Below are 16,157 nucleotides of genomic sequence, written 5' to 3'. Positions count from 1 at the left end.
ATGACGTTTCACAGACGGGGGAAAGAGCTACTGTCACACCCAGGACCACTGCCTAGAGGACAGACCAGGGTCTATCTTCTCCCAAAGTTATGGAAGGGAAGACCAGTTATGGAAGGAGGACCAGTCATGTACACTCCTCTCAAAATGTGGGTACAGCACAGAAGCAAATTTCTTCTGGGAAATACCTTTAGCAATATGTAACATTTTGCTTATGTTCACATGAACACAGTCAAGAAATAGCTTTTCAGCTTTCGGGGAGCAGGAAATAAGTGCTGGTATCTTTCAATATTTGATTTTCCATTTTAAAACAGATTCTATATTGTTTTAGGAATGACTTTAACTGGACTGTAGGAAATTTTTCATCACTTTGCATGTCACGCCTCTTCTTGTTTTACTCATGAGTACAATATCATTTTAAAGAAACTGTTGTCAGGTAATGAAACTTTGGGAAATTGTCTTTAAAATGATATAGAACATGTTAGCTATATACTGTATATCAGGCTTGTCCAATTTCCAAGAGAATGTGATCTACTCCCACTATAAAAAAGCTGGCAGTGATCTACTCACTGGGTTGACCAAAGTTGTTGGGCTTTTTTTAGAAAGTCGAAATCAAAGTTGCTGAGCTTTTGGGGGACAGTCAATTTTTTTGAGCTTTTTTTTTTGGAGAAGTCAAAGTTGTTGAACTTTTTTGGGGAGCTCAAAGTTGTTTTGGGGGGGTGGAAGGGGTCCTGCGATCTACCGCAATCTACCACAGGCACCCCACGATCTACCAGTATATTGCGATCTACCTGTTTGCCATCCCTGCTGTATATAAATGAAAAATGAGTCTGTAGGTTGACATTTTCATGGAATTACCCTGAGACACAAGGTGGCAACAGAGAGTCATTATAATCACCTTTATTAATGCTGAATGAGATCTTCTTGGGAGGCAGTAGATGAGTGGCTTTATCTATTAACAATGGAGTGACTAGGATTGTTTATTTTGCCACCTGTGGTAGGTTAGGAGAGTATGCTAACAGAGAAAACACCTGCAGCACTGTGGACCTGTTGCAGACCCCTCCAAGGGTCCCTATTTTCCAGGGACAACCCAGATTTAGAGAAGCCATCCCAGTTTCTGATTTGGTCCCACTTTTCATTAGGATGCACTTATTTTTATTGGAGAAATGTTGAAGGGTATGGAGTTATCCAACCCCTGAGCCATCTGAAGGCAATCCTGTATAGGGAAGGGTTTTTTAAATTAATGTTTAATGTTTTATTGTTTTATTAATGTTCAATGTTTCTATATATGTTGGAAGCCGCCCAGAGTGGCTGGGGCAACCCAATAAGATGTGTGGGGTATAAATAGCAAAATTATCATGATGGAATGGTACGTCCCTATTTTCACCAGAGAAATGTTGGAGGGCATGCTGTTGCTTGCTAATCAGGAAGCAGAACAGAACTGAGATGACTCAGTTGGTAGAGGATGAGACTCTTAATCTCAGAAGTGCGGGCTTCGGCAAAGGGTTCCTGCATTGCAGGGGGCTGGACGAGATGACACTCATGGTCCCTTCGAACTCTACAATTCTACGATTCTTGGATGCTGTATATCAAGCACATATTTGTGGCTTTGGGTAGTTTATATTATGCTTCCAAGATTTGGGATATGAAAAGATCTAGTGTATTTGGCAGCAATCAAACTGCAAGAGGAAGGTGGGAGCAAGACAATAGGTCAGCATGATGATGGTGGTGAATTTATATATTTTACTGCCCCTTGCTTTCAATTTAAGATTGCAACAATTTAAAATACAACATTAAAAATAGTTTGAAAACTTACCAAAATATATATATATATAGAATCACAAAAAAGAGGGTGGGCTCTGAAAACATATTTCTCCGGTGTCACACAGTGTCCTCCATACGCTGTAGGATTCCAACTCCCTGTTAGGATTCCTGCTCTGTGTTTGCGGTCTTGAGATTGTTGTGTATCACATGACTGTGTATGGTATGTATGGAGTGTTAGGGGAGAGGTAGTACTTCTGGTGTGGGACAGGTCGTGCTTCTTCTGGGGTAGTTCGTCCACCTTTGGTCCCCCACCTTGCACTCAGCTCTTACCTGTGGCTCCTAGAAGCTGCCAGCATGAGACAGCGGCCTCACCCTAGGAACGGCTTCCACTGGCCAGCTAAACCAGGTGTCTCAAACCTTCAGTGACTTAGAGACTTCGCCTGCATGCAAAGACAGGCTCTGGTGGACGAGATCAACTGTGGGTCCAATAGTCAAGAAGGCAGTTTCTGCATGTGCTGTAGAGAGAAGTGAGGGGCAGATGGGGCTCATCCAGCTGGGAAGGTGGCCTGTCTAGCAGAAGGAGAACTCTGATCCTGAACCTCCACTGCCTTGCAGGGCATCTTTGGGAGAAGAAAAGGCTAAGGTGTAAACCCGACACAGATCTGGAGTGGAGTCCCTAAGATGGTTGGGTGGTGCCTTGTATGCCTCCTTCCAGCAGCTCCTGCAGCCAAGTTAGTGCCAAACGTACTGTTCTGCTTTCCTTTAGATGATGTGAGCAAGGCCAAGAACGGGGTCTTGTCACCTGAGCAGCCCAGGACCTCCATACACACTGCCCAGCCTTGCGCCCCAGAAAGGTCATCTCTAACATATTGGTTTGACTTCATCCTCAGATGAGCACACCATTGTCCCCTGAGACGGACGGGTGCCAACCATTAGGAGCTGTATCCCAACATTATCTACAAGAGTGTAGGTTCTCCACCCATGCCCAGTGGCAACCACCAGTAGAGCCCATTGTAGTTATCTGTCTTGGGAGTTATGGGTTTACCACCATGACCAGCCTATTCTCATCCCAGAATGGTCGTAGGTGATGAACCAGCAGAAGCTTGTAAGTGGCTCTCACAATGGAGGCTACTTGGGTCTCCGTCAACAGTGTTGGATGTGGAGTAAACTCAGGCTGTGTACCTGTTTCTTAAGGGAGGGTGCAACCCCATCTAGAACAGGCTGCCATACACAATTCCTGGACTCGGGGGCCACTCAACCACAGAGCCTTTATCATGTCAGGACTTGCTCTCTGCTCCGCAGTCCTCATCTTGGTCCTATACTTGGTTATGTTTTGTTCACGTTCAGAAGGATATAATGGTAAGGGCAGAGTTTCACTTCTAGATATTAGCATCTCTCTGCTTTTTGGTGTGCTGACAACTGTAGTTGTAGTTCTCCATTAATGTATCTGGCAGATTTCCATTGTTGCTGTTGTTCATGGCAACTTACTTCTGCATATATTTTGTTCCACATCAGCTGGCAATAAGATGTCTCTTCTCCCCACTGGGACTGGCTTTGCATAATCTATATTTTAATCTTTCAAAACAAAACGAAATTGCATATGGATTCACTACAAAGAAAGGGGAACTAGTTTAATTAAGGCTGCATTTATTTGGGGCATAACCCTGCATAGGAAAAGGTACAAGGAGGCACCATAATGGAAATACTGAGTATCTTCCACCATGGGGATGTTGTACTTTTAAAGCATAGCCAATATTGTATGCATTTTCACCATCCCTCTGGTTTAAAAATCAGGGGCTTCCACCTTACACCTGTAAATTGTTCTTGTTAGGATGCATAAAACAGAGGTGTGGGGCCTTTTTCAGCCTTTCCAGAGGCCACATTTCCTTCTAGTCAACTTTCCAAGGGCCACATACATACTGGGGGGGGGGGGGGGCTAGAAGCAAAACCAGGCACCATCAGAGGTGCAGTGAGCTATGGTTGCCACGTGTCTTCTTTTTCCAGGATATGTCATCTTTGCCAGGGGTAAAATTTGCCAAAATGTGTCTGGCTATACTTTCTGGATGAGACATAGACATAACTGCTGGTTGAAGACTTGCTTTCCTCTTCTCTTCTCCTGCCCCCCTCCCCCAGCAATATATCACAGCTTCTATAGCCTACATATAGTAGGGGTACTTAAAACAAGAGCCGTCATAGCGTCCTCTTTTTTGCTCTTCAAAATATGGCAACCCTAAACTATGAGCAGAAGGCTCTGAATGCACCATTCCAGTTTTGGAAGCAAGACGAGGCATTTGAAACTCTGGACTGTGTTTAGGCTGGAGGAGAGAATTCAGGCAATGGTTGTGGGGGACATTTTAACTACCTTCAAATATCTGAGGGGCTGTCCCACAGTAGATGGAGCAGACTTGGGTCACACCTGCACCATGGCATTCTCATTGTCAGGTGTTCAGCCTACACTTGAGTAGGACCCTGGTAGAGACACGTGCCCGACTGGCATGTTCTCTCCCTCCTGGTCAATTGGGAGCTTCAAAAGCTTTCTTCAGCCCAAACATCACAGCGACCGATGCCAACCGACACCGGCACACTTAGGGATCCGCAGAGTTTGCGCATTTCATGTGACAGACCTCAGCAACTCAGCATTTTGGATAATGTACTTTATTTACATATAAACACACACGGAGTACTGCAACATGGCTCCCTCTCTCTCTAGCATCAGACAGCAAAGAGAAAAAGAACAAAGGACAATAGTCCCACTTCAGGAACACAGTAACACAAACACCCTGTCTCCGTCACTTCCCACTCTGTGGAGTCAAAACATACACCGTCATGTGATAGACAAAAATCCCATGACTGCAATCATGGAGCAGGAATTCTAACACTCATATCACTTCAACAGCCATGGCTCCCCCCAAATGAATATGGAAACTGTAGCTTCTTAGAGGTACTGGGAGTTGTTAGGTAAAGATAAAGAGACCCCTGACCGTTAGGTCCAGTCGCAGACGGCTCTGGGGTTGCGGCACTCATCTTGCTTTACTGGCTGAGGGAGCTGGTGTATATCTCTTGCATTGCCAGAGGTCCTTTGGAAAAGGAATTGACTATAGGGATTGTAACTCGGTGGCGGCATGTGTGTGTGTGTGGGGGGTGTCTTCTAACTGCACTCAGTGCCCATAACAAACTACAGTTCCCAGGATTCTTTGCGGTGAAACATGGCTGGCAAAGTGGTATAAAAGTGTGTTAAATACAAAGATGTGGAAGCAACCTTGTCTCCTGTTGTACCAGAGGGAAGAACTAGGACCAGCAGATTTTGGAGAAACATTAGGAGGAACTTCGTAATGGTAAGAGGTACAGTCTTCATCCTTGGATGTTGTGGTGATCACACAGGGTACCCGGACATTTAACGGTCTATTGATCCCTGTGCCACCAGTGTGCTCGCTTCCCCGCTGCCACCAACCAGTTGCTCTCTGGTAAAACACTGAGCCCAGTCAGTTGTTAAAAGTGAATAAAACAAAAAAAAGTTTATTTTACAAACATTAATAAGTTCATGGTTTCTCAGATAATATTCATGTCAGTATCTTAACTTTAGTTTCTTTACCGGCCTATAACTTCCTAATACCTTCTGACTGGTTATCTCAACTGTTTGACTGACTCGTCTTAACAAATTCTCTCCCTCTCTCACACCAGCCTAGCCCAACCCACAGACTTCTCTTCTCTGTCTCTTCTAACTCCAGACTGTCTTCTCAACCACCCTAAATCTAACTCCTCCAAAAAACCTCTGTGCTTAAACCATATACACAGTTAACTCTGCCCCCTGGGTTCCCATTGGTTAGTCATTTTACAATTAGTTAACCCTTTCCCTATGAACCCAGTATGATGTCACACACCTGGGAGGGCAAACGCCACATATGTTTATGAAGTATGGTGTGATTATCTACCAGTGATTGCACTCTGTGTTTAGCAGTGGGTTGGAGTAGATGACCTCTGAGGTGTTCTCCAATTCTATAAAAATTTCAAATGGATGGATGGATAAGTGCATTAAAAAAATTAAAAGCAAGTTATTATTTATTTACTGAACAACAGTTCTATAGTAAGATCTCCAAATGGTGTACAAGAAATATTAAAATCATCAGTAAAAACAGCAACAGTTAAAACAGTTTAAAACATTAATTAAAATTAATAGTAAAAGGGATGAAAACATCCTGACTTCTGTGTATCTGGGTAGACTTGCCTAAACAAAAATGTTTAAGCAGGCACTCTAAAGAGCACCGTATTTTTTGCTCAATAAGACTTACTTTTTCCCTTCTAAAAAGTAAGGGGAAATGTGTGTGTGTCTTATGGAGCGAATGCAGGCTGTGCAGCTATCCCAGAAGCTAGAACAGCAAGAGGGATTGCTGCTTTCACTGCACAGCGATCCCTCTTGCTGTTCTGGCTTCTGAGATTCAGAATATTTTTCTTGTTTTCCTCCTCCAAAAACTAGGTGCGTCTTGTGGTCTGGCGCATCTTATGGAGCGAAAAATACGGTATGTAACAAGGGCATCTGCCTGGTGTCAATAGGCAGGGAGTTCCAAAGTTTATGTGCCAACCACACCAAATGACCAATTTCCAATACGATTGCAGGATGAGTATTATGAGGCACTTCTAATAATGCCAGGTCCACAGATCAAAGGGGTTGAGTGGGCATATATGGGGCAAAGTGGTGAATATTACTTTTATTTTCATAAAAGCAGGCAAGCAAACAGCGATCCAGTTAAAGCTCTCCATACCCATTACTGCCCAGTTATCAAAAACCTACTATTAAGAGCTTTCCTATTACAAATACAGTTAGAAAACCACTGCAGATTTGACTTGGCCTTCATCCCACAAATGTTGCGAGAAATGCGCTCCTTTTTTTCCAAATATCAATTTTAATATCCTGCTGTTGGGAGGCGGGGAGAAAGGAATTGCTTTTTATATAGAGAGAGCAAAGTGATGAAAGGAACATCATTTAAAGATCGACAAAGAGCTTCCGTTGCTTTGCCAGGAGGGGAGGAATGCACTGCAAAGGATCCCAGAGACTTCTAAGCATTTGAAAGCTTTTGTTTCTTTTCATTGGGTTCTTATTGCTTTGAGTTTTCTACATTGTTGTCAGCATTTTGGTAAGGTATAGAGGAGGTGCCTTCTTCCCAAATTGCTCTGGTGGCAGAACATCAGTGGGTGAAAGCAAGCAGCTCATCATCACGCAAAGGAAAATACATTCCTGCAGGTCATTTCAATTTGTGCCGTTTATCAGAAGAGGCAAGTGATTCATTGTCACTGCTCCAGAATATCTTTATTTGATACCTTTAAATCCTGTCTCTCTTTTCTCCATGGAACTCAAGCCAGTGGTCTACCCATCCAGGCAGTGACCAGATCCAGACCTGCTTAGCTTCAGTAAACATACTGCATCATGGACCATCAGTCCATAACAGGGGCTATCATTCCTTTTTTTTTAGCTTGCAAAAGGAGTAACAAGAGTAGTTTTGTCCTCATAGGCAAACCCTGCTGTTATGTACTGAGTTGAATAGGATCAACTCAGCAGTCTGATTGGTCCTAGAACAATAGGATTCAGAATGCAGCAGTCTGATTGGTCCTAGAACAATGCAGCAGTATGATTGGTCTGCAGGAGCCACCCAATCCAGCTCCAGATAGAAGTGAATCCACAACCTGATTGGCCTACAGGAGAATTCCAGAATTAGCCAATCACGTGCAACCCACTATGTAAATAATGTATATAAAGCAGATACTTTGAGGGGACTTTCTCCCTCCTCACCACTATGAGCTGAATAAAGAGCATGAAATCCACTCTTGACTCTGAGTATATTTGCGTGGCAATTCTCCCCCCCCCCCATTGTGAAATGAAGACACTGGACACAATATTTTAGGTTAATGGGCATAAAAAGGCCACAACTTTATTGATTACAGAATTGAAAGGTATTGGCTTTAGGCATTGGCTCCTATCGACTACCCGGCATGGTGACCGGGAGGGTTGTCCACAAACCGTGGGGGGGTCCTGTTGAAGTACGCCAACTAAGATCCCACGGGTGTCACTGCTCAGGGGCGTGCCGGAGGCCCTTACCTCCCTAGGTTTCGGACAAGGCAACACCCCCTGGAGTCCTCTACCGGACTACCCCTTTATTTGGGGGAAGGTGATGGCGCTTCCTTCCCCCCTCTCATTTGCATAACAATCCCCCCTGCCAATGCCTAACCGCCAAGACCGTGGAAGTTGTGACGTTTGCTACGAGGTAGGCGAAAAAACCAAAAGGCACGAAGTGCACCAACTTGGAAAAATTCCTACCAGGCCCCTTACAGCGACCAACCGAAGTCCATAGCAAGGCCATGACTAGCTAAACCTATGGGTGGGTGGGATGGGAAAACCTCTCTGCTGCCCAGGTGAGAAGAGGGCGGTCCCCGGGCGTGCCTGGCCTTAAATAGGCCAGGCCCCACCTCCCCGGCCATCTGATTGGCTGGCCGGCTTAGTGACACGCCCGGGGATTCCCTGCTCTCGCGCAGGGGCAAAGGCCAGCCCCCGCGCGTGTGTGGGAGGAGCTGGCCCGCAACCCCATCTCCTCCAAGGCGGAAATGGCTTTCACCTGCAAAGGAGATCAGTGTTGCAACCAATTTAGGGACAGGAAACTTAAGAGACAAAATGGCTTGGTTAAGGCCATAGGAACATAAAAACACCAGAACAGCCTATTGGATCAGGCCAGGGGCCTGTCTAGTCCAGCACCCTGTTCTCACAGTGGCTGACCACATGCCTGTGAGAAGTTTGGAAGCAGGACTTGAGCACAAGAGCACTTCTCCTTCCTGAGGTTTCCTGAAACCCAGAAGCAATTACAGGCTTGACTACTGTAATTCGCTCTACGTGGGGCTGCCCTTGAAGCTGTCCCAGAAACTCCAGTGGGTGCAGAATGCTGCAGCGAGGCTCCTCACGGGGTCTCTGCCATGGGAGAATATTCACCCAGTGCTTTTCCAGCTGCACTGGCTCCCGGTGGAGTACAGGGTCATATATAAGGTGCTGGTTTTGACCTTTAAAGCCCTTCACGGCCTAGGACCCTCGTACCTACGGGACCACCTCTCCCGGTATGCCCCACAGAGAGCCTCAAGGTCCATAAATAGCAGCACCCTAGTGGTCCCGGGCCCTAAGGAAGTCAGATTAGCCTCAACCAGAGCCAGGGCCTTTTCAACTCTGGCTCCGGCCTGGTGGAATGCTCTGCCTCATGAGACCAGGGCCCTGCAGGATCTGATTTCTTTCTGCAGGGCCTGTAAGGCAGAGTTGTTCCACCTGGCCTTTGGCTTGGAATCAACTTGATCCCCTCCACCTCTTTCCTTTTTCTTTCTCTTTCTGTGATGGAACTCCTATTTGGAGACTTCCCTGGCTTTTTTCTGGCCCACGTAGGACCAGTCTGGATAGTTGGCCTTGGTGAAGATTTGACGTTTTCATCCCCCAAAAAAGTTTTTGATTTGAGTTTCTACTGAAATGAGGCTGTATTTTAATGTTGTATTTTAATCTTGTTTTTAAGTTGTATTATAATCAATTGTTTTTATACCTGGTGTTAGCCGCCCTGAGCCCAGTCCTGGCTGGGGAGGGTGGGGTATAAATAAATAAATAAATAAAAATTTTCCCCATTGTGGGATGGAGGGCTTTATTTGCTTAATTCTGAGAAATGAATGAGCATGGTCATCCCATCTGCCAGCATCCTGATCAGTTAGCAGAGTCTAAGAAGATTATGACCTGACAGGCATACTGTTGTGAAGTTTATACCAGGGGTAGCCAAGATGGTGCCCTGCCGATGTTGGACCTCCCCAACTCTCATCAGCCAGCATAGCCAACGGTGATGGATGATGGATCCAACAACATCTGAAGTTGGATATCACTTTGGGAATCCTTGCCTTCTAACACATCATGGGCCAACAGGTGTCCTCCTCCTGAGTTTAAATCACAAATCATGAGAGCAAAAGTGAGGAGACTTCAGCCATTATGAGGGGCCGCAAGGGAGACTTACTGGCAGCTCAACGGCAGATATCTTCCTGACTATTACTGAGAGGCAGCCACCAACTCCCCACCCCACAACTGCACCCTCTGAAGACCACTATGTGAAGACATAGTGTTGTGTTTGGGTGATTGTCCCTCAGACTCTTCAGGTGGGCATGGGTTGGTAGAACACAATATTCAGTTTTGGGGGAGTGCCCATATTTTAGAACTGGATTTTCAGTCTTAACAGGCATGCATTTCTGGTATTCTGTTGCTCCTTATTACTTGTCACTTGAAGGTGTTTGTTAGTTTCCTGTGAGTTGGGATGTCCAATTAATTATTATTATGTGTGTGTGTTTTTTCTCTTTCTCTCTCCTTCTCCTAGGTAATGCATTTGTGGTGAGCCTGGCCCTGGCAGACTTAGTGGTGGCCTTGTACCCTTTCCCTTTAGTGCTCTCGGCCATCTTCCACAATGGCTGGTCCTTGGGGGATATGCACTGTAAAGCAAGCGGCTTTGTGATGGGACTGAGCGTCATTGGCTCCATCTTCAACATCACCGCCATCGCAATCAACAGGTACTGCTACATATGCCACAGTTTTGCGTACGACAAAGTGTACAGTTGGTGGAACACCATGATGTACGTCTGCTTGATTTGGGTGCTGACGGTTATTGCAACAGTGCCCAATTTTTTCGTCGGCTCTCTCAAGTACGACCCGCGCATCTATTCGTGCACCTTCACCCAGACGGCCAGCTCCTATTATACCATTGCCGTGGTCGTCATCCACTTCATCTTGCCCATCGCCATCGTGTGCTTCTGCTACCTTCGAATCTGGATCCTGGTGATCCAAGTGCGGAGGAGAGTAAAGTCAGAAGTCAAGCTGAGGCTGAAGCCGAGTGACTTCAGGAACTTTGTCACCATGTTTGTTGTGTTTGTGATCTTTGCCTTTTGCTGGGCTCCACTGAACTTCATTGGGCTGGCTGTGGCCATCAACCCTTCCGAAATAGCTCCCAGGGTCCCCGAGTGGTTGTTTGTGGTGAGTTACTTCATGGCCTACTTCAACAGTTGCCTTAACGCAATAATCTACGGACTTCTGAACCAAAACTTCCGGAAGGAATACAAACGGATCTTAACGTCCTTGTGGGTGCCGAGGCTGCTTTTTCAGGACACATCTAAAGCAGGGACCGAAGTTCATAAGAGCAAGCCGTCTCCGGCTTTAAATAACAATGACCAGTTCAAAACCGAGACCTTGTAGATAGGGGGACAGTGGATGCAAAAGGGCACCATTTTGTGAATTCCAACAATGCTTTCTTAAAGTTGTACATCTTGTCCCTGCTTACCTTGTCCTGTGTTCTCCCCCACCAAATGAGCGTGCTGTGGCGACTGGAATCTTGTCTTCTTGGCAACGCACCTTCTGTTTACATGTTTCTATATTTGATAGCTAGGTATCAATATGAACATGGCTTTGGAATACAGAAGAAGAAGGTAAACAAAGCAACAGGCTGAAGCCAGCCGTGGACTTGGATGTAGAAACAGCAGGTCTACCAGGGTCCTTCAACGTTTGTACAAAATATGGTTCTCAGGAAGCAGAATGCTTGCACTGTCTTGTCAGGATGTGTTGTGGATGGTGACTTCTAACAATTTCCCCTTCTCTTAGGGAAAAGAAAATTACTGACGGCATCTTCAGCTGAATGCCAGCCCTGTCTTACGTATAATACAGAAGAGATATTGTCCCCAAGCTTTAGGGGACAGACAAAGAAAGATAAATCCATTCATTTTAATGCAGATCAATGAAATCTGGACCTTCTGAAACTATGTGCAAACCAAAACTACAGCTATCATTTGAATTGACACTTCTCCAAATGGTGCTGTTATCAAGCAGAATACGCATACAAAGAAAAGCATGTATAAGAGGAACATGCATATTAGTAAAAAAAAAAAATGTTCAAAAATATTAGGGGGACATTATTGCAAAAATGTGTGCATTAGTACAAAAACAGGCGCTTAAATGAGTACAAATTTTCCATGTGGATTTATAATACAGTTCACAGCGTGATGCAGAAATGGGGCAAAGCAGATTTGGGATGGGGGTGGTGGTGGTGAGAAACTGACGCTTGCATATTTGTCCGCTCCAACTCTGAGCTGACATGGCTGACCTATATGCACATGGTGAACAATCGTCCAGTTTTGGCATCGCTGGAGCTTGTCCCACTGCTGTAATGAGATAGCATTTTGTTCTACTTGGGCATGACGGCTGCATGAGCTGCAGGATGATACAACAATCCTCTTGCCCAATCTTCATCGCCTGCCACCAGGACAAGGCTGTAAATGGAATGGTGGCTCTGCTGCTCTGTGCCCCATTCTGCCCTCCGCAATTTGCAGATGGGGTTTGGATTGCCCCCTTAGACTTGTTTATGGCACACCTCAACCCCCAAAGAATCCTGGGAGCTGTAGTTTAACCCTCGCAGAGCTAGCATTCCCAGCACTTGTGACAAACTACAGTATCCAGAATTCTTTGGGCTTCAGAAGTATTTGACATGGACTGAATCACGCTCATTGTTTGTTCATGGTGAATGTTCTCTTTTATGAGCAATACTTTGTTTTTCAATTGTATGTTCTTTACCTTTTTCCTGCCACTTTACTGCCTAACATTGATTCAGTTCCTTCTCGCAACCTCCCATCGTAAAGACACTGTAAATGCAAGGGGCGATTAATTCTGATATGGCAAAGAAGAAAAAGCTATTTTAGTAAATTTTGACAGAGGTTATATGTTTTTAGTGTGACTTTGAAACTCAGGAAGGATATACCGAAACTGTGTGGAGACCTCTGCATACTTGCATATTTAAGAAATTATCAGTTCCGTTTCGAAGATTTACAGAATTAATACCAGCATTTGAATATATATATGTTTATATATGTCAGGGAAAGAAAAGAAAGCTGAAGTTTAATGTTCATAATGCAAAAAGGGGGGGAGCAGATGACACTTTAGAAATCTACTGCTTTCAGAACAGAGAGGTGTGTTCTCTCAAGCATTTTATTCTCTCTTAAATAATGGGTTTCTGTGAAGGGATTGTATTTATTGCCAACAGAAGATACACATGTGATGTGCATTTTGTTCAGCGTGTGCAACTGGCAATAACTCTAGAGGCTATGAAAGTCCTTATAGTCCCAAAAGACATGGCATGGTTTCTGCCCATGGCGCAGAAGCCACACAGGCGCATGGGAGGACATGTGCCATGGGCAGACAAATGCATTCCGCCCAGCAGCCAGGAGTAGGAATGGGGGAGGGATTTGATTTTGGGCTGCTTTTCGCCATGGACCAACCTAGTCTGAGCTCGCTTGCAGACCAGAACGCTGCTGCCAGCCGTATTAAGCACATCTCCAGATTTTGAAATATAGTTTCAGTCTGGGGAAAGTGTGCATGAAAACACACATTGTATCTTAAGGATAAATTCATCAAAAGTGGCATGTTTTGTGTGAAATGTGGGTACAAAATGCAGGCAGCCTAAATGTGGACTTCGTGTCCGTTCTGACAAAAAGAATTCCACGCAAAATGGGACAAGGCAGAGCTATTAGGTGAGTGCCAGTGAGAATGAAACAAGATGGAATTGGCAGTTTCACTCATCCCTAACTTGGAGATGGGCAGATTCTGTCGAACTCCTGTGGGGCACCTCCCCTCATGCTATATGAGGCATAGGGAATGTTTGTGTCAGGCTCGAAGCATTCTCTCCTCCCATGGTAGCACCGAGGATCAAAGAAGAAACAAGAGAGTTCATATTTGTAGTTTTTATTCAGCAATTGTGGAGCAAGTCAAGTGGCCCAGTCTTAACGCCATGGTGACGTTGCTCACTCTGAGCCCCTTCCTTCCCCAGCTACAGCCCATGGCTGTACGGGAGGCTTAAGGAGTCAAAAGTCATTGAGCCCTTTGCTGTTGAATTCTGAGTGAGTGACAAGTACGGGGTGAGGGTGGGGCTTCTGTGCTCTCCAAGGAAGTCTCTGCTGGCAGTTTTCCAACTCCCCCTCCTTCCCCCAAGATCTCATAACTTGGCAGCTCTGTGTTTTGTTGTAATACAATCCTGAAGGAACGTCACCACCCCCATTGTTCACCCTGCATGTTGAGGTCCAGCGCTGAGGAGGGCCTTCTGGTGGTTCCCTCACTGTGAGAAGTGAGGTTACAGGGAACCAGGCAGAGGGCCTTCTCGGTAGTGGCACCCACCATGTGGAACGCCCTTCCATCAGATGTCAATGAAATAAACAACTATCTGACTTTTAGAAGACATCTGAAGGCAGGGAAGTTTTTATTGTTTGACGTTTTATTCTTATTGGTGATCTGTTGGGAACCACCCAGATGGGTGGGTAATAATAATAATAATATAATAATAATTACTGTTCTCCCTTTTCTCTGGAAACTACTGGGGAAAGGGGAGACAGTCCCCCCCCCCCCCTCTGAGGGAAGCAGAAGGGAAGAAGGGGCTGGTTCCCAAGCCTCCTCTTCAGTCCAGTCCCTGACACTGTGGTTTCGCACTGTAAATTTTGATCCGGTCCATGCTCAATGAGAAGCTTTTGATGGGCTTTGATGATCTAGCTATATTGAAATCCCAACTGTTGTGTCACAGTCTAGTGTGACCAAGAGACCGAACCCAAAGTGGCACTATGTAGATGAAGAGCAGGGCTTGATTCTCAGTGACTGAGTCTCCTCCTCCCCACCTACTTGATTGTCCTACTGTCATCCGCACCACACCAGTCATAATGACAGTTAGTTTGCTAGTCAAACATAACAGACAAGATGTCATGGACGCTTTTGTTCAGATTCCTGCATTTCAGGGGGTTGGACTAGATGACCCTCAGGACCCCTTCCAACTCTACAATTCTATGATTCTATGAATGTGGCTTTGCTACCTCTCTCCCCTCCCATTGGTTGAGGACATGTCCAAATTCAAACAGGGTTAACTTTTGTCTGTGTGCTTCTATTTATTTACTTTCAGTTGGTGCATGAGGTGAAGAGTTTTAAAGAGACTTTTCTCTGTGCAGAAATAAAAGATATTGTAAATATGTTGTGAATCTTGTATATTGCATTTTTCCTGCAGGACTTTCTCTTGGAGCTGGGGGGAAATCCTGTTTCCTAATCTGTTGGTAATTGTTGTTTTCACTGGCTGGTACTGTGAATGCTATCATACTAAATACAGAGGTTGCCTCAAGGTTTATCAAGCGTGCGAGGAATTGATGTCAAATTGTATAACGTGTCATTGACTTTTTCTCCCCAGCTCCTTTGCTATGCTATTAGCTATATCTGGGGCAATGGAGGACGGGGGGCGGATAAATCCTGGCATTATGACCTGAAGTCTATTTTATTGTAAATATTTTGTAACTGCAATGGGCTTGATCTAACCTCCAGCACAAGTGCTATTTTTAATTACATTGTAAAGGAAATCACTAATATGATGTAAGAGCGAAACGGTTTTCTTCTTGCTTAGTAGCAAGTTGACCTGAGCTTGTAAAACACGACGAGGGCATGGAATATTTATGTCTCCGTTATGTGCTCGCCGGCAAAAAAAAAAAAAAAAAAAAGATCCTGCAGTTTCTTCACCCAGCAAAAGTCCTGGACCCAAATTTCAGGAGTTACGATGAGGTTTCAGCAGTTGTACAAAACCACTTCCAAGTACGAATCTGCCAAGCTCTTGCACTTACTGAGTTGTGATGATGTAACTGAAATCTCACTGATGCCTGGAATGCTTCCACAAGGAGTTCGTTTCAGGGCACAGAACATTTTAAATGATATCATTATAGTAGATATGTTCGTGCTGTGCCAAATATTTATTTGTGTTCTCCCCCCCACCCTAACGTTTGCTGTCAATTCACGAGAAAAGAAATTGCATTCAAAAATTATCCCACAGGAGAGAACATTTGGGGAACATTCTCATGAGTAGGGGGCAGGGTTTTCACTGCGCTTTACCTTACTTTCAAGATGGCCAGTTTTTTGTTGCTTTTTTAAAAAAAATGAGTATCAGTTCTTTTCATTTTATGAATCATCTTTATGGAAGTCTGCATTTACACTTCCTATAAACCTTGTGATGTCCTCAGCTGGGCTTGTCTGGAAGTCTGGTAAGCCAGAGAAGCTGTCTTCACTCTCCTGACAGCTGTCCAGTGTTGTTATAGAAGTCATAGGATGCTACCTTCTATTGAGTCAGACCACACTACCCTCAGCTATGATAAGGTTGACTTAGCCCCATACCCACTGAAATTATGAACTCTCCTGCAAAGGAGGTGGAAAAACAGAACCTTCATTCATGGGGGAAGAAAGTAGCTGAGAAACTGAAGGAGAGACATTACTCCATGATAAACAGAGGTACACTGGAAGTTCTGGCTAATAAAGACATTGTTTTAGCTAACAGAGCTGGGAAACTTTGCAG

The 16,157-nt window shown here is 44.9% G+C and overlaps 1 protein-coding gene across 1 annotated transcript in view; it reads left to right on the top strand.

Moving 5' to 3' along the window:
* MTNR1B (melatonin receptor 1B) overlaps positions 1-14,949 on the top strand; it is a 37,402-nt gene extending 22,453 nt beyond the window's left edge. The window contains exon 2 of the mRNA XM_083499833.1: positions 10,134-14,949. Within this exon, the coding sequence (XP_083355959.1) occupies positions 10,134-11,002 (869 nt within the window). The 3' untranslated portion in view covers positions 11,003-14,949. The remainder of the gene's footprint in view (positions 1-10,133) is intronic.
* Positions 14,950-16,157: the final 1,208 nt, after the last annotated feature.

Source organism: Podarcis liolepis (assembly GCF_965112155.1).
Source record: "Podarcis liolepis genome assembly, chromosome: 4".
Taxonomy (NCBI): domain Eukaryota; kingdom Metazoa; phylum Chordata; class Lepidosauria; order Squamata; family Lacertidae; genus Podarcis; species Podarcis liolepis.
This window is presented reverse-complemented; position numbering and strand designations above follow the sequence as displayed.